This window comes from Cyprinodon tularosa, unplaced genomic scaffold (genome assembly GCF_016077235.1).
Source record: "Cyprinodon tularosa strain WSP-4 unplaced genomic scaffold, ASM1607723v1 ctg137, whole genome shotgun sequence".
NCBI lineage: Eukaryota > Metazoa > Chordata > Actinopteri > Cyprinodontiformes > Cyprinodontidae > Cyprinodon > Cyprinodon tularosa.
Genome location: NW_024038189.1, coordinates 379,611 through 398,147, shown reverse-complemented (window position 1 = coordinate 398,147; position 18,537 = coordinate 379,611). Strand labels below are relative to the sequence as shown.

The following is an 18,537-nucleotide window of genomic DNA, read 5'->3' as shown; positions in this document are numbered from 1 at the left end:
TGAACCAGATTTAAGAAATATACGGTATATGAAATAATTATTTTTTTTAATATACTTTAATAAGGGTTTTATTCCTGAATTAAGGGTAGACCAACTTTTCTCAGATGTTTAGAATACTGGAAGATATTAGCAATATTTGCGGTTTACATTATCCAAACAATTTAAAACTAGGGTATTTATCCCATTTAAAGGTCAGATACAAACATTTTCCCCATGCCATGATAGATAGACCTCTAGTCTTCTAAGGTGCGACTATACTTAGGACGGCCCATGTGCTGGAAAAAAGAAAATACTTTCTTACTTTAAAAAATAGATCGATATCGATAGAAAATTTAAATAACTTAAGAGTTGCCTCATTTATGCTCACATAATCCTCTTGCTGCAGAAAAGTTTATGCAAGGCCACATAATTCGATTTATCATAAATCAAGTCATTAACTAGCAGACTTTTTGAAGAGGTCTTATGTTAAAACATTTAACTTTTTAATGTTCTCCCAATTTTAGTTATTTTTATTTTAATTAGATTATCACAATTAACTCATTTGGGATTCTTTTCTAATTTATTTGATTTTGGTAATGAACATTTTTTTTTGATACAGTCTAGATGGGGATAATGAGTGGGTAACAGTAGAGAAGCTGTAGAGGTGCGTTATACTAGGACTCTGCTTCCTGGTCTGCACCCTGGGTGGTCAGGATTGAGGAAGACTGACAAAATAGGGCTAGAAAGTCCTAGAAAGAAGAGCTGCATCATCTACAGTGGGATGGATGTCGACTCTCTCTGAATTATATGTTTTTCTTGTATTTAGCTATGATTTTAGAACCAGTTGTAAGTAATCCAAAGGGAAGCCAAGAAATAAGTTTCTGAAAAGCTTTACAATTATAATCAAGGCAAAATAATCTAATAATTGCTACATTAAACATAAAAACTTTCATCATTCTGCTGTAGGAAAAAAAAAAAAGGAAACCAGGCTGGAGTGTCAACAAAAAAAGCCTTTTTTTATTTAAATTAGGCAAAGTAACAACTACAGTGGAAATCTGAGCAGACAGATGGCAAAGGTCTTTTGATCCCTCACAGAACGAACAGACTTCATATCTTCACTGGACCGACCTATCGGGTGTTCACCTGAAACACAAATAAAACTTTTCAGCCAAAAGTCATTCTGTAAAATCAAATAACAGTAAAACTGTAGATTACTTACCACGTCATCAATCTTGAGAATGCTGCGGACCGTTTCCGTGGCCAGAGTAAGTGCGCTGATAGAAACCAGCAGAGGCTGAACCACCAGTTCCTCCAGGATGTTGGAGATTCCTCCCTATCACACAGAGAAACGGAAACCTCCGTTAAATCACAACCATCAAAAGGTCCCAAAACTTGCCCGCTTTCTAAAACCCATGTGTAAAAACAGCTGCAGTACAGCTAGCTCCTTGCTAGCAGAAGGTAAGCATGCTAACCTTGCGGACGTTGATGCCGGCCATCTTGTCTCCGTGTGCGTGCCTGTTTCGGAGCTCCGTCACCGTGGAGATGGGATTGAGGCCTGCGTTCTCAGCAAGCGTGGAGGGTATCACCTCCAGGGCGTCGGCATACGCCCGCACACAGTAGGCCTCCATGCCACCCAGGGAGCGCGAGTACTCTGCCAGACGCACCGCCAGCTCGATCTCTGGAGCTCCACCTCCTGCTATCAGAGCCCTGAAAGACATCGAACAGATTAGCATTACAGTCAAATTCTATGAAACTCTCCAAACCAGGATCTGCTGTTAATGTGAGAAGGCTCTCCAGCCAAGTTGCAGAAACAACCAGGAGTTAATACGCGGTGAGCTTTCTGCGTTATTGTTCCTCTGTTTGTTACGCCCCTGCAGGAGGAACCAAAGCAGGAGCGCCTTTGTCAGAGGGTGCACGACAGACCCAGCATTAAAAAATGAAAAGCTATCATTTAAATTAGCAGAAAGGACTGACCTCTTCTTGACCAAGCAGCGAATCACACACAGCGCGTCATGGATGGAGCGCTCCGCCTCCTCGATCACAAGCTTGTTGGATCCCCGAACAACGATGCTAACAGTCTTCCCTGGGCTGCTGCAGCCTGTGATCTGCAACAAGCAACGGCAAAAAGGTACAAAACAACCTCAATCTTTACTGAATTATTATTCATCAGCATCTTATTCGATAAAACCTGAAAAGTGCGGCATGCATATATATTTATACTCCTAGAATAAGTCTCAAGGATTTTGTTAGCTTATAAAAAAAGTATCCAAGATGGACTTATATTTGCTTTTATCATCTCCCCATTAACTTTGAACAGTGAGCCGATCGGCTGCAGAAAATGATTCTTGCAGCAGGATGTGATGACTAACAGGTTTCAGAGAGGGAATGTCGTGTTCAGAGCTGCTTTCTACGGTGGCCCTGAAGTGCAAACTGCAACTACAAATCTAAAAGCGCAACTACATTAAGAGAAAGACACAATTACATTAACCTACCGGAAAAGGTAGGTACCAGTGAGAAACAGAACCAGAAGTCATTCTGCCTGCTGCGGCTTTTGAAAACATGGATATTGTCGACGCCCCAAACATAGCTGCCGTTATCCATGAATATTTTGAATCAGGACATACGTACGAGGTGATACTGGATATGCTCAAGACTAATCACGAAATTTCAGTTAGTATCCATGTTTTCAAAAGCCGCAGCAGGCAGAATGACTTCCGGTTCAAGGGTCAAACGGCGCCGTCGTCCAATCAGCGATGTCTCATGTTTCCCACTGGTACCTACCTTTTCCAGTAGGTTAATGTAATTGTGTTTTCCTTAATGTAGTTGCGCTTTTAGATTTGTAGTTGCAGTTTGCACTTCAGGGCCACCGTAGCTTTCCCACCAGGACCAAAATCCAGCACAAAGGTCTGCAACCCGCCGCTCTGGAGCCACAGGTGGCTCTTTGGACTTTCCAGTGTGGTTCTTAAAAACTTTGATTTATAAATACATAAATAATGATGATATAGTATCTAGATATGAAAGTAATGCAGGTTTTATCAGTTTGTTTCGTCTTATTGACTCCTTTTGTTTAAGTTCCACAACATAATCACAATCAAAGCACAAGAAATTCATTTTCTTATTAAGTTTGAAACTATGTTCGAAAATATTAAGATCCCACAAAAGGAAATGCAAACACCCTCTTTCATGGAAAAGTCAAAAAAATTTCTAAAACCTACAAATAATAAAGAAATGATTCTTTACAAATAAAATCCTACATAGATATTGATTTCTTTCAAAAGGTGATGCAATGTTAGTGGCTCAAACTGAGGGTCAAAGTGGTTCTTTGGACTCTTAAGGCTGCAGATCTCTAATATAGCAGGACTTCCAATGGCTTCCATTCAACAATAGAGTCCTTCTTGCCAATGAGATGTTCAGAGGTTTGAGTTTTTAAAGTGACTGAATCTTGAAAAAGGGACTTTAGGAACCGTATAAAAGATAGGTAGATAATAACAAACCTGCTTTGTTTTTAATTTCCTCATTAAACATAAAAGGAGAGACTGACCTTGACGAGTTTCCCAGATCCGTCTAGGTTGACCTCCTCGGCCAGTTCAGCGGTTCCAAGCATCTCAGGGGTGAAGTGGTCGATGTGGGCGATGGGTTTCGTTCCAATGGTCTGAAGCAAAGGAAGGGACTCATTTATTCAACAACTACTGAAGTTTCTGCAGTTTCTAAGAAACATGGAGGAGCGTTAGAAAGATTTAGACACCGTGTCTGTAAGAAGGAGCGCCACCGCAGATCATTCATCCCTGCTGCCACCAGACTCTATAATAATGCACTGTAACCACAATAACTCCTGTAACAACCACTGTGCAGCTATATTAGTTTTTTTATTTATTGACTGTGCAATATTCTGTGCAATATGCTGACTGTGCAATATATGTGAATAGAATAGTCATACCACTACCTCACCGTTGCTCCTCACCTACTACACTTTAATGCAAAAGTCAATCCACCTGTATATAAGCCATCCTGATTGTACATATGTCACCTAAAATCTCTCCGTTACTCCCTTGTATTTTTTTTTATTCTACTTAATGCACCTTTTCCTCCTTGTTTGCACCTTCTTTAATTACTATGCCAATATGTGACCAGTGAATTTCTCTGCTGTGAGATCAATAAAGCTCATCTAATCTAATCTAAATACATGTAGATGGAGTTGTTGGTTTTCTGACTAAATCTCCAATATATCCAGATTAAATTTTTCAGCGAGTGCTGTTGTAGGTGGTAAAAGGTGAACCGTGGAAGGTTGGAGAACCCACCTTGCAGATGAACTCAATGTCCTCCCTTTCAATTTCCTTCACCACCATGATCTTCATTTTGTTGAGGAAGTGCAGAGCGAGGTCACTCAGAGCATCTCTGTGACAGAAACATTTGGAGTCAGAACATCCCAAAGTGAGAGAACCCTGTGATGTAATTGTTGTCAAAGTCTGTACCTGAGGATGGACTTCTGGATGAGCAGCACATTGCAGCCGGCTTTCTTGATCTGCTTCACCAAATTGAGGATGTAGGCCCGCTCCTCCCGCAGCACACGGTCCATTTGAGCGTAGTCTGATACAACGATCTGGTTGTCCATCTGCAATCCACACAGAACCGGAGAGAAAAAAAAAGATTAAATATTTCCCAGGAGTTTTGTTGATAGTTTCATGTTGATGAGGAAATTATCTAAAGGTTTGGGCAAACATAGGTTTGCACACACAAAAAATAAAAGATGAGTGTAGATGTATGTATTTATATATATATTTATATATATATATATATTTATTAGGGATGCACGATATTGGGATTTTGGCCGATATGCCGATATTTTATAACTCATGTAGCCGATAACCGATATCGATACTGATGTTAAAGCTGGACAAAAATAAGTAGTCATTGAAAATAGCAATTTTGTTATCCATTCCTGACACTTTAAAAAATAATATACTCAAATATATTTTCATATGCTGATATCAAATTGATTCTTAAAAACGCGGTATCGATCTATTTTACTTTCAAAATCTCGTGAAATTTCATCGTTCTGTTACAAACTCTCGTGATATTTTGCAAATTCTTGTGAGATTTTGTTAGTAAAATAGATCGATACCGCGTCAATATATCAACATATAAAAATATGGCAAAATTTTGTAAATTTTCGGGGGATTTCGTAGCATAACGATGACATATAGCAATATTTCATTAGTAAAAGAGATTGATATGGTGTTTTTAAATGGCAATATATCAGCATATGAAGATATTGGGATATTTTAATGTATCAATATTTTTTCCCTCGTCTTTAGAAGTTTTTAAGTCTTTAAAAAAGACGTTTTTGAGGAAGAAGAAGAAGTATTTTATTATTATTATTTTTTTTTTAGACTTCAGAAACTCAGAAGCTGATCAAATATCGGGTTAAATATCGGTGGGGTGGCCGATGTCCAATATTCAGTTTTAATGCCGATACCGATAGGGGGCCGATTATATCGTGCATCCCTAATATACATATACATATATACACATATACATATATATACACACACATATATATATATATATATATATAAATAAATAAAGGGAAAAAAATTTCTTTACATCAGTTTTGGGAGGGGAGAGACAAAACTGGATGAGGCCAATTTTAGCCTTCTCCACACGGGTCACGCCGGAGTTGGCCACCCTCTGAGTGAGTACCAGTCCCTCCACCAGCTCACAGTCATCAATGGTTCCTCTGGGAACAAAAACATACAATAAACAAACAGCTGCCACAAGCAAAACTGTTTAGAATAAGAGAAGAGAAATGAGGCACACTCACCCAAGCTTCTTGGTGATCTTAATGTCATGCAGGTCAACCCCGGTGGCTGTGGCCGGGTCGATGACGCGCATCACTGCGTCCACGCTCATGGGCGCCAGCAAGCTGGAGTACTGCGACACCACCTTAGAGCACAGCGATGTTGTGGCGCTGTTGAGAAGCGTCTCGCGGTCGCTCAGCTCCACCGGGCGGCTCATGGCGGTCAGCACCTCCACGCCTTTATCCACGGCCTTCTGGAACGACTCCGAGATGATGGTGGGGTGGATACCTGACCAATCACAGAGCAGAAAACACAAAGCTGAAACCAAACATCTCAAAACAGTTCGGAGAGCAAAGACGCAGATAAAAGTTTTACAAAACAAGTTTCTATGACACATAGGAAAAAAAATCCAAACAGAGTAATTGCTGCTGGTCTTACCTTTCTGCAGCAGTTTGGAGCAGGCATCCAGCAGCGCACCAGCAATCACCACCACAGAGGTGGTGCCATCACCGGCTTCTATGTCCTGGGCTTTGGACAGCTCCACCAGCTGAAACACAGATCGGAAGAAAACGTCACCAACTCTGTCGCCTCATCGGGAAAAAAAAAGAAAAAAGGAAAGAAACAGGGCAAAGTAGCAGTCTCACCATTTTGGCAGCAGGGTGCAGCACCTGCATCTGCTTCAGGATGGTGGCTCCATCATTGGTGATGGTCACGTCACCTTTCTCATCCTGGATCTGGAACCCAACACAGCCTCAGCTCAATCATTTGGTTAAATAAGGACAGGAGGTAAAGAAACGTTCTCCCACTAACCATCTTGTCCATTCCTTTGGGGCCCAGACTGGTTCTGATGGCGTCTGCAACAGCTGTCAATCAAACACAGGATTAGTCAGATTGGGAAAAACACAACAACAACATGACGGGAATTTCACCTCTACAGCAGAAAGACGGGATGAATAAGAAAAGTAGATAGTTTGATCATTTTATCACCACGAGACATTGTTTATGTTAAAAGACTAAAGGGCACAAATAAGGACAATGTGATAAGAGGCCATTTTGGTTAAAAAAAACCCATATAATTAAGTCATATAATTGCTCTATAAAGAGGAAAATACTGAAATCTAGATCTTTGTACTTATAAACCTAACATTAGCCCAATAATCAAGATTTAGAAAAGACCCATTAGAATAATAATATTATATATTATGAACCAACTAATTAATTCTTTGCAGATTAATTCTCTTAAAAATTCATGGATATTATATATACAGAAATACTAAAGGTACTTTTTAGAGTAATGAACAGTTTCCTCTGTTTGTTTACAAGATTTATTTTAGTTGAGAAAAGAGGGATTGTCTATTTTTGAACCATGTAAAATGAGAACTAATATAAAAATAGACGAGTTTCTGTTTCGAAGGTTAGGCTTTGGAATGACCCTGATGCTGAATTGAAATTATTTAGTTACTGTCATAAAAAAATAATCTAGTGTAAATTAATGTTTATGTTTCCAGCTGTAATGGAAGGTAATCAAAGAACATAAGTGTGACATATATATAGATATATACACACACATTAACAATATTCTTGTTTTTTTTTGTTGTTAACGCAAAGGCATTTACAAGCTGGAGGCTTCAGCTTCAATTCCTTTTTCAGATGACAGTTAAAATTATTCAATACAAATTAATCTTTCATGGTTAGAAGATGTATTCGTGTATGCATGTATGTGAGATTTAAAAAAGTTCATTTACTTCCCCTATTTAGGATTCAATGTTAAAAAGAAAGAACAGCTTTTAAATTCTTGGGTTTTAATTGATCCATGATGTAGTTTTGACTGGATTCTAAAATCATCCAATCTAATTGCAATTCAACAAAAGTCAAATAACAGATTCTGCAGTTCTCCTTTTTTAATTTTTTAAATCAAAACTGAAATGAGAGTGGTGAAAGTTTTGACATCTAAAAACTCTTAGACTCATGCATAATACATTAAATGAAGCTCAGGTTCTGTCTTTTGATTCCAATTACTTCTAGTATTCTAGTTTTATATTGTTAAAACACTTTACAGTACATTATTATTAACTCCAATATCAGGTGTTCTCGAACATTGAAGTTGTCTTGGAGCTCGTCTGCCTGGCTGTGTGTTTCCTAGACGGGGCCGCCTTTTACAGCTGCTTTTTCTATCTCTGCTTCTGTCTCCTTGAACCCCAGTGGGCCTCAGCAGATGGCCGCTCACACTGAGCCTGGTTCTGCTGGAGGTTTCTTCCTGTTAAAAGGGAGTTTTTCCTCTCCACTGTCACTACAAGCATGCTTAGGCCCCGTCCACACGAAGACTAACCCTGGCCTAAACGCACAAATTTTTCACCAAACCAGCCTCTCATCCATACGAAGCCGGCGTTTCGGGGGTCTGTAAACGATCTTTTTTTTATTCAGCCTTCAGAGTGGGAAGATTTCGAAACGCCGTTTTCGCGTTTCCATCTTTACGCTCTAACCGCATATTTTTTTTTACAACGCATGCGTCATAGCGTCGCCTCTACACACGCATGCGCGACACAGTATCACAACAACAATGGCGCTGTTGCTGCTAATGCTACTCACCCTGCTGTCGGGCTTACAACAGAATCTTCTTCTTCTGGAATATCTCCAGGAAGAACAGAGCAATATAGACGACATAGTTCAGCACCTGAATTTGACTTAACCACGAAAATGGACCCGCAGGGCAACCATGTATAAATATTACTGCGCATGCCCAACATTTCGTCGCTTATTTTTGCTTTGGCAACACAGCGCCACTTACAGGTCTGGCATACATTTTGCAGCGTTTTCATGCATTCGTGTGGACGCTCACATTTATTTTACGTCTCCGGCTTTACGGCAAACGTTTTGGAAAAAATCAGCGTTTCGTGTTCGTTTTGACTTCGTGTGGACGGGGCCTCAGTGTGAGGGATTGTATTTGAGTCAATGCAATCAACTGGTTTTCCTTAGATAGAAAACGTTGAATCAATCTGACTGTATGATCTGGTTGAATTGTAAATTGCCTTGAGGTGATGTGTTGTGAATTGGCACTATAAAAAATTAACTGAATTGAATTATTTTATTGTTTATCATTTAACTCTTGATTAATATATTATTCTTAAACATTAATGTGACCATTTTTTTATATAACCTTTGTGCTGCTGCATACATCAGAATTTTCCCTTTGTGTGAAAATAAAGAGATTTTTTATTTTATTCTAATTAAAATGCTAAACATAGGTTAATTTTAAGTGCCATGACTTTGAGGATTGTTTTCTGTGGCTTCTGTAATGCAGTTTTATTTTTAACTACTAAGATCACAATTCTTAAGAACCTTAAATGATTAATGTAATGAGCATTTGCAATTAGGGGCCTAAGCTTCCAAAATATTATTAAAAGTAAAATGATTAAATTGTATTTACGCCAACAAAATACAAGATTGAAAAACAAATAGTATTAAAGTATTTTTGTTTAGCCTCTCAGTTTAATGCATGTGTAGATCAGTCCTGGCCCTCTGATGCACCACAGTCCTCCAAGTGCTAAGATGATATTGACCAGTCATGGACATCAGCAGCCAAACGCCCATTATTGAATGATTCCAGAGAAGCTTCCAGACTCATACGGGATATTTTCATTGCAGTTTTTTTTATTTAACAAAGAGAGAAAAAAAATGAAGCCCGAATTAAATCTTTAAAAGAACGAAAATAACGCTGCCGAACCGGAACCGCCCCGAGCAGACCCACCATCCGCAGGTCCAGAGACCTTTAGCATTCCGGCCTACCTTTGGCAGCAGAGATGTTGCTGAAGCGGATCTGGGCCGGCTTGTCGCGGTCCACATACGCCCCTCCTTTGTTGCCCCCTTTCGGTATCGCCATGGCTTCAGGCATTTCGTCTAAATATCCGATGGGAAATATTGATATTAGGCTTTAGATGTGAATGGATGAAGGCTCGTGGCTAAAAAACCGCGGTTCGGCCTCGGATGGACTTAGATTGAGGCGTGATCCCCGGGTGCCGTTAGAAACTTCCAGAGCCACCGGCTGCCACAGAGGAAAGGAAGGACCCGGCTGTCAAGACCCCGACGCATGGAGATGACGTAATCAGGCAGTATGTGTCGAGCGGTGATTTAAAATAATGTTTTTTTGTTTTGAATATGACTTAACTTGCATAATTTTTTATATGATAATAGTTTGAATTAAAATGTGTTTTAAATTACCCACGATCGTTTAATAAAGACATATATTATCTCCTAATTCTTTTCTGGTTTGATTAGTTTGGACTGCGGGAGCAGGCATGCAGAAAGCGCCTCACTGAAAAGCAAATGCTGCTCGGCTTCTTTCTACTCTTGTCTCCAGAATAAACTCCGTATCGGGTAGGTTCATTTCAGTTTCGGGTTATTTTTATTTTATTATTTTTTTATGTGAACTTCCTTTGAGTATGCTTCCCGATTTCCACTTCCCAAAGCTTACTGTTAGCTAGTTTTCAGAGTTTTAGATGTGCTCCTACTTCTGTTACAGACCTATCAATCAAATAATCCAGGTGCAATCTGTCAGAATATAATTAACTATTTTTTTATTATGTTAACCTTTTTATTATGTTTGACGGCTCTACAAACATTTACATACTGCTGTATCAGAATTAAATACACAGTTCAACACGTATTTAACGCTAAATGCTAACCTCTCACTACTTTAATATGTTGATGTATAAACAGTATCCTTTAGGTTATGCCCCTTGTCTCAAAGTTTAATTATACACAGATTTTATGCAGTTAATATAATGAAATTAAGGCTGTAATTGTGATTTGAAAAGAAAGAAACACAAACAGCCTGAAGTGAACTGAAATGCTCAGTTAGATTGGATGGAGAACACATCTGACCAAAGAAACCAAAAACTGTGACCAAGTAAGAGTAGCTCTGCTTTAACATGTTTTTACTCAAGTAAAAAAGTATTCGATAGAAAGGGTACCTGAGTACTGGGTAAGTTTAGGATAATAACATCAGATTTAATGTTTATAAATGATGCTGGCAAACAGACTTTATAATCAAGTTCTGGCGTTTTCAAATGCCTGAAGAATACAAGTAAAGGTCATGAATTTGAAAGAACAAATTTATGCTGAAGAGATACTTTAACCATTTTTTTTTCAAAAATAAAACTTAGAAAACCGATCTTTACAGTGAGAACTGACGGGGTAACAAACTTCCAATGTTAATTCCAAAAAGGTTAAAAAACAATCCACTGGACTTTGTTTCCAGGTTTTAAGACGTTTCGCTTCAAATCCAGGAAGGAAGCCATCTATTCAATTCAATTTTCAATTCAATTCAGTTTATTTCTATAGCGCCAAATTCACAACACATGTCATCTCAAGGCACTTTACAGTTCAACCAGTTCATCCAGTCAAATTGATACAAAGTTTTCTATCTAAGGAAAACCAGTTCATTACATCGACTCATTGACTCAAATACAATCCCTCACACTAAGCATGCTTGTAGCGACAGTGGAGAGGAAAAACTCCCTTTTAACAGGAAGAAACCTCCAGCAGAACCAGGCTCAGTGTGAGCGGCCATCTGCTGAGGCTGACTGGGGTTCAAGGAGACAGAAGCAGAGATACAAAAAGCAGCTGTAAAAGGCGGCCCCGTCCAGGAAACACACAGCCAGGCAGACAAGCTCCAAGGCAGCTCCCATGCCAGAGGATGAAGAGAGCACATCCACTCAGTCACGGTCAGAGAAACAAGACCACACTGGAAAACAGGCCGATCTCCAACATCTATAAACAAGGGTGTTGATGGAAGCAGCACAGCTGATGTTTCTCTCCAGGATGACGTCACAGCCAAACAGGAACAGACGAGGCAAAGCTACTCTGAGGAAAAGCAGAGAGAGCAGAAGGTTAGAGATTGAACTAACAGATTCTGCAGAATAGGAGAACAGAGAGAGAATGAAGCAGAATGATGAAATGGGGGTCCCTATGTCCTCCAGCAGTCTAAGCCTATAGCAGCATAACTATAGAGATAGCTCAGGATAACCTGAGCCACTCTAACTAGAAGCTTTATCAAAAGGGAAAGTTTTAAGCCTAGCCTTAAAAGTAGACAGGGTGTCTGCCTCACGGACTAAAACTGGTAGTTGGTTCCACAGGAGAGGAGCCTGATAACTAAAAGATCTGCCTCCCATTCTACTTTTAGAAATTCTAGGAACCACTAGTAAACCTGCAGATTGAGAGCGAAGTGCTCTGTTAGGAACATAAGGAACAATCAGATCTCTGATATAAGATGGAGCTTGGCCATTTAAGGTTCACTTCCTGTTTGGATTAACTGAGTGTGCAGCTGTTCAGAGGATCTCCATCTGAAGTTAAGTTATTTTCTCTGTGATACCTCTGTATCTAAGTAACTCTAACTGACTACTTTAAAACATAGCACCTTCTGCTGCACTTTTCTACTGAGCACTTGTCAGTTTCACACGGTTTTATTTCTGATAGCAAGAAGTAGCTAGCCTAGGCTAGCGCTAGCTTAGCATTGCTATGGCTTCTCTCTCTCCCTCCCTTGACTCTTTTCCAACTCTTCCTTCTTCCTCTCCTCTCTCCTGCTCTCTGTGTCAGATGTTCAGTTATTCCTCTGCCTCCTTTAGTGATAATGGGATGTGTAATAAGTGTAGTATTTTTGTAGCTTTGGAGGCGAGGGTGTCAGAGTTAGAATCCAGGCTTCAGGCTGTTGAAGTAGGCCCCCCACGTAGCTGTCCTCCAAAAGTGCCTGAGCAGCCAGGCGATTGGGTAACTGTACGCAGAAAGCGTAGTCGTGGATCTCTGCCCACTGGTCACCACCAACCCGTTCACGTTTCTAACCGGTTTTCCCCACTCAGTGACACACCCACTGAGAAGCCCACTCTGGTGATTGGCAGCTCCATAGTCAGAAACGTGGCATTAGAGACACCAGGGACCATAGTCAAATGTTTGCCGGGGGCCAGAACGGGCGACATCAAATCCTACCTGAAACTACTGGCTAAGGATAAGGTTAAATACAGTAAGATTGTTATTCACGCTGGTGGTAATGACACCCGGTTACGCCGATCGGAGGTCACTAAAATTAGTGTTGCTTCGGTGTGTAAGTTTGCCAAAAAAATGTCGGACTCCGTAATTTTCTCTGGTCCCCTCCCTGATCTGACCAGTGATGACATGTTTAGCCGCATGTCGTCATTCAACCGCTGGTTGTCTAGGTGGTGCCCTGAAAACAACGTGGGCTACATTAATAATTGGCAATCCTTTTGGGGAAAGCCTGGTCTGATTCGGAGAGACGGCATCCATCCCACTTTGGATGGTGCAGCTCTTCTTTCTAGGAATCTGGCCACATTTATTAGTCCTCCAAAACCCTGACCACCCAGGGTGCAGACCAGGAAGCAGAGTTGTAGTTTAACACACATCTCTGCAGCTTCTCTACTGTTACCCACTCTTTACTCCATCCAGACAGTGTCTTGCCCACGACCAAAATCTAATAAATTAGCAAAGATTCCCAAAGGAGTAAATCATGATAATCTAATTAAAATCAAAATAACTCAAATTGGGGAAAAAGTTAAAACAATTAAATGCGGTCTGTTTAACATAAGATCGCTTTCCTCTAAAAGTCTACTAGTTAATGACTTGATTTGTGATAATCACATTGACTTGTTTTGCCTTACAGAAACCTGGCTGCAGCAAGAGGATTATGTGAGCATAAATGAGGCAACTCCTTCAAGCTATTTAAATTTTCACATCCCCAGAAGTTCTGGGCGAGGAGGAGGAGTAGCAACAATCTTCCAGTCTGACTTACTGATTACTCCCAAAACAGTTAATACCTACAACTCTTTTGAACATTTAACCCTTAATTTCCCTGATCCAAATTTCAAGGCAAGAAAACCTCTTCTTTTTGTAACTTTGTATCGTCCACCAGGTCCTTACTCTGAATTTTTAGATGAGTTTTCAGAGTTCCTTTCTGATTTGGTATTAAATACTGACAGGGTCATCATAGTGGGAGATTTTAACATCCATGCTGACATTGAAGGCGATAGCTTAAGAGCAGCCTTTAATGCTATCTTAGACACTATTGGCTTTGTTCAAAATGTGAATAGTCCCACGCATTCTCATCTTCATACTTTGGATCTTGTGCTGACATACGGCATAGAATGTGAAGAAATAACAGTATTTCCTCACAACCCTGTCCTCTCTGACCACTTTCTAATAACCTTCGGGATTACTTTAACAGAGTTCTCCTCCCCCAAAAGAAGGTTCAATTTTAGTAGATCTTTATCAGATAGTGCAGTTATAAATTTTAAAGAATCTGCTTCACTTTCTCTCTCCTCTGTGTCACTGAGCAGTGCTGCAGAGTGCAAAAGTTTAGCTTATTCCCCTTCACAGGTTGATGATTTTGTTGATGGGGTTGCTAGTTCTCTGCGTATTGCCTTAGACAACGCAGCTCCTTTGAAAATGAAAACCGTTAAAAATAGAAAGCTTGCTCCTTGGTTTAATGCAGAGCTGCGTACTTTGAAGCAAAATGCTAGGAAACTGGAGAGAAAATATCGCTCCACAGGCCTGCGAGAGTCCTTCCTAGTCTGGAAAAATGGTTTACTGCTGTATAAGAGGACCCTTTGTAAAGCAAGAGCAGCATACTTCTCCTCATTAATAGAGGAGAATAAGAATAATCCTAGATTTCTTTTTAATACAGTTGCCAAACTCACCCAGAGCCATAGCTCTGTTGAACCGTCCATTCCACCTGCTCTTAGCAGCAATGACTTTATGGGATTCTTTATAAATAAGATTGATCTTATTAAAAATAAGATCATAAGCACTCCTCTATCCGCGATTGTACCTGAGGTAGTCATGGAATCTGAACTGGGTTTAGACTGCTTTGATCCAGTTGAACTCTCTGAATTAGCAAAATTATTGTCTTCATCTAAGCCTTCAACTTGTATGTTAGATCCAGTTCCAACCAGGTTATTTAAGGAGGTATTCCCTTTGATCTCCTCCTCCATTTTAGATGTGATTAATCTATCTCTGTTACAGGGATATGTACCTAAAGCTTTTAAGGTTGCTGTAATTAAACCTCTGCTTAAGAAACCGTCTCTTGACCCAGATGACTTGGTCAATTATAGACCTATATCCAATCTTCCTTTCTTATCCAAAATTCTTGAGAAAGTAGTTGCCAAACAAGTTTGCGATCACTTCCACCATAATGAACTTTTTGAAGAGTTTCAGTCTGGCTTTAGAGCTCATCATAGCACTGAAACAGCTCTGGTGAAAGTCACTAATGATATTCTCATGGCCTCAGATAATGGACTTGTATCTGTGCTCGTCCTGTTGGATCTTAGTGCTGCATTTGATACAGTTGACCATAATATTCTTTTAGAAAGACTTGAATATTTTGTTGGAATTAAAGGAACAGCACTAGACTGGTTTAAATCTTATCTATCTGATCGAATTCAGTTTGTTCATGTTAATGATAGATCTTCAACACGCTCAAAGGTTACCTGTGGAGTACCACAGGGATCAGTGCTAGGACCAATTCTCTTTACTTTATACATGCTCCCAATTGGTAGAATTATTAGACAGCATGGGATTAATTTCCACTGTTATGCTGATGATACCCAGCTATATCTGTCTATAAATCCAGATGAAGCTAACCCATTACATAGATTACAGGCATGTCTTGAAGACATAAAAACCTGGATGACTCTTAACTTTCTGCTTCTGAATGCAGACAAAACAGAAGTTATAGTCTTTGGACCAGAGTCTCTGAAAAAGAAACTGATTAGCCAGTCACTTCATTTGGATGGGATTAAACTGATTTCAGATAATAAAGTAAAAAATCTTGGTGTTGTTTTTGATCAGGACCTGTCATTTAAATCCCACATCAAAGAGGTTTCTAGAATTTCCTTCTTTCATCTGAGGAACATTGCAAAAATTAGAAATATCCTGTCCAGGGGTGATGCTGAGAAACTAGTCCATGCATTTGTTACTTCAAGGCTGGACTATTGTAATTCTTTACTATCAGGAAGTCCACAAACTGTAGTTAAAAGCCTTCAGCTGATCCAAAATGCTGCAGCCAGAGTTCTAATGAAAATGAAAAAGAGAGATCATATCTCGCCTATCCTGGCTTCTCTTCATTGGCTTCCTGTTAAATCAAGAATAGAATTTAAAATCCTCCTTCTCACATATAAAGCCTTAAATGGCCAAGCTCCATCTTATATCAGAGATCTGATTGTTCCTTATGTTCCTAACAGAGCACTTCGCTCTCAATCTGCAGGTTTACTAGTGGTTCCTAGAATTTCTAAAAGTAGAATGGGAGGCAGATCTTTTAGTTATCAGGCTCCTCTCCTGTGGAACCAACTACCAGTTTTAGTCCGTGAGGCAGACACCCTGTCTACTTTTAAGGCTAGGCTTAAAACTTTCCTTTTTGATAAAGCTTATAGTTAGAGATAGCTCAGGTTATCCTGAGCTATCTCTATAGTTATGCTGCTATAGGCTTAGACTTTTGGAGGACATAGGGACCCCCATTTCATCATTCTGCTTCATTCTCTCTCTGTTCTCCTATTCTGCAGAATCTGTTAGTTCAATCTCTAACCTTCTGCTCTCTCTGCTTTTCCTCAGAGTAGCTTTGCCTCGTCTGTTCCTGTTTGGCTGTGACGTCATCCTGGAAAGAAACATCAGCTGTGCTGCTTCCATCAACACCCTTGTTTATAGATGTTGGAGATCGGCCTGTTTTCCAGTGTGGTCCTGTTTCTCTGACCGTGACTGAGTGGATGTGCTTTCTTCGTCCTCTGGCATGGGAGCTGCCTTGGAGCTCGTCTGCCTGGCTGTGTGTTTCCTGGACGGGGCCGCCTTTTACAGCTGCTTTTTGTATCTCTGCTTCTGTCTCCTTGAACCCCAGTCGGCCTCGGCAGATGGCCGCTCACACTGAGCCTGGTTCTGCTGGAGGTTTCTTCCTGTTAAAAGGGAGTTTTTCCTCTCCACTGTCGCTACAAGCATGCTTAGTGTGGGGGATTGTATTTGAGTCAATGAGTCAATGCAATCAACTGGTTTTCCTTAGATAGAAAACTTTGTATCAATTTGATCTGGTTGAACTGTAAAGTGCCTTGAGATGACATGTGTTGTGAATTTGGCGCTATATAAATAAACTGAATTAAATTGAATATGTGAGAAGGAGGATTTTAAATTCTATTCTGGATTTAACAGGAAGCCAATGAAGAGAAGCCAGGATAGGAGAGATATGATCTCTCTTTTTCATTTTCATCAGAACTCTGGCTGCAGCATTTTGGATCAGCTGAAGGCTTTTAACTACAGTTTGAACACTTCCTGATAGTTAAGAATTACAATAGTCCAGCCTTGAAGTAACAAATGCATGGACTAGTTTCTCAGCATCACCCCTGGACAGGAGATTTCTAATTTTTGCAATGTTCCTCAGATGAAAGAAGGAAACCTCTTTGATATGGGATTTAAATGACAGGTCCTGATCAAAAGTAACACCAAGATTTTTTACTTTATTATCTGAAATCAGTTTAATCCCATCCAAATGAAGTGACTGGCTAATCAGCTTCTTTTTCAGAGACTCTGGTCTATGTTAAGAAACAAAAAAAACAACTTTAAACAGAGGGGGTGGGCTCAGGTTTCAGCTTTCAAAAACCTACAATTCAGCGATTGAGTTGATTCCTATGTTATCATGGCAGCCCGCCCGCTTTACAGGGGGAAAGAGGACCCCGCCTCTTCAGCCAGGCCAACAATTCCCTTTAACGACCCCCGTTTCCCAGACATAGACAGGTATGGGGTATTGCAGGCTAACAATAAACCCAAATGAGCCCCAGTCCACAGGGTTGGACCCGTTCGTCCAAAACAAGGCTTTAAAAGGTCATTAAAAATATATATATTTAATTAGTGCCTTAATTGGCATTACATTTCATTAAATGTGATAATCGTGGCATTTAAAATCTTTATTTAAAAAAAAAAAGTTCATAAAAACAATTTCGTCAGATATATTATATCAGATAGAACTTGTTCCAGTTGATTGTATGCTCAGAAAGGAAGCTCGAGGCGGAGAAAAAGAGAATGGGGGGAAAATACAAATTTCAATAAAATTGACTGGAAAATGAGGAATTCAGACATGGCTGCCGCCTGTTGACGGTAAAAATGAAGAAGGATTTTGCCTTGTTTTTATATATATATATATATATATATATATATATATATATATATATATATATATATCCATCCATCCATCCATCTTCCTCTGCTTATCCGGGGTCGGGTCGCGGGGGCAGCAGCTTAAGAAGGGAGGCCCAGACTTCCCTCTCTCCAGCCACTTCTTCTAGCCCCTCAGGAGGAACCCCAAGGCGTTCCCAGGCCAGCCGAGAAACATAGTCTCTCCAGCGTGTCCTGGGTCTCCCCCTGGGCCTCCTCCCAGTGGAACGTGCACCTCACCAGGGAGGCGTCCAGGTGGCATCCTAACCAGATGCCCAAGCCACCTCAACTGGCTCCTCTCGACGTGGAGGAGCAGCGGCTCTACTCCGAGTCCCTCCCGGATGACCGAGCTTCTCACCCTATCTCTAAGGGAGAGCCCAGCCACCCTACGGAGGAAACCCATTTCGGCCGCTTGTATCAGCGATCTCGTTCTTTCGGTCATGACCCAGAGTTCATGACCATAAATGAGGGTAGGAACGTAGATCGACCGGTAAATCGAGAGCTTCGCTTTTTGACTCTCTCTTCACCACGACGGACCGGTACAGCGCCCGCTTCACGGCATCCG

The 18,537-nt window shown here is 40.3% G+C and overlaps 2 protein-coding genes across 2 annotated transcripts in view; one reads left to right on the top strand and one right to left on the bottom strand.

Moving 5' to 3' along the window:
- Nucleotides 1-969: 969 nt before the first annotated feature.
- Nucleotides 970-9,850, bottom strand: cct4 (chaperonin containing TCP1, subunit 4 (delta)). The gene is made up of 13 exons (XM_038278002.1): nt 9,564-9,850; nt 6,588-6,640; nt 6,422-6,511; nt 6,216-6,324; nt 5,801-6,065; nt 5,584-5,716; nt 4,452-4,591; nt 4,278-4,374; nt 3,521-3,631; nt 1,954-2,084; nt 1,452-1,686; nt 1,199-1,312; nt 970-1,122 (listed from the first exon to the last, which is right to left on the bottom strand). The coding sequence occupies exons 1-13, from the start codon at nt 9,667-9,669 to the stop codon at nt 1,108-1,110; spliced, it is 1,599 nt and encodes a 532-aa protein (XP_038133930.1). The 5' UTR covers nt 9,670-9,850; the 3' UTR covers nt 970-1,107.
- Nucleotides 9,564-18,537, top strand: part of pus10 (pseudouridine synthase 10) — a 33,273-nt gene continuing 24,299 nt past the window's right edge. The window contains exons 1-2 of the mRNA XM_038278001.1: nt 9,564-9,886; nt 10,053-10,151. The gene's annotated coding sequence lies outside the window, so the exon portion shown is untranslated. The remainder of the gene's footprint in view (nt 9,887-10,052; nt 10,152-18,537) is intronic.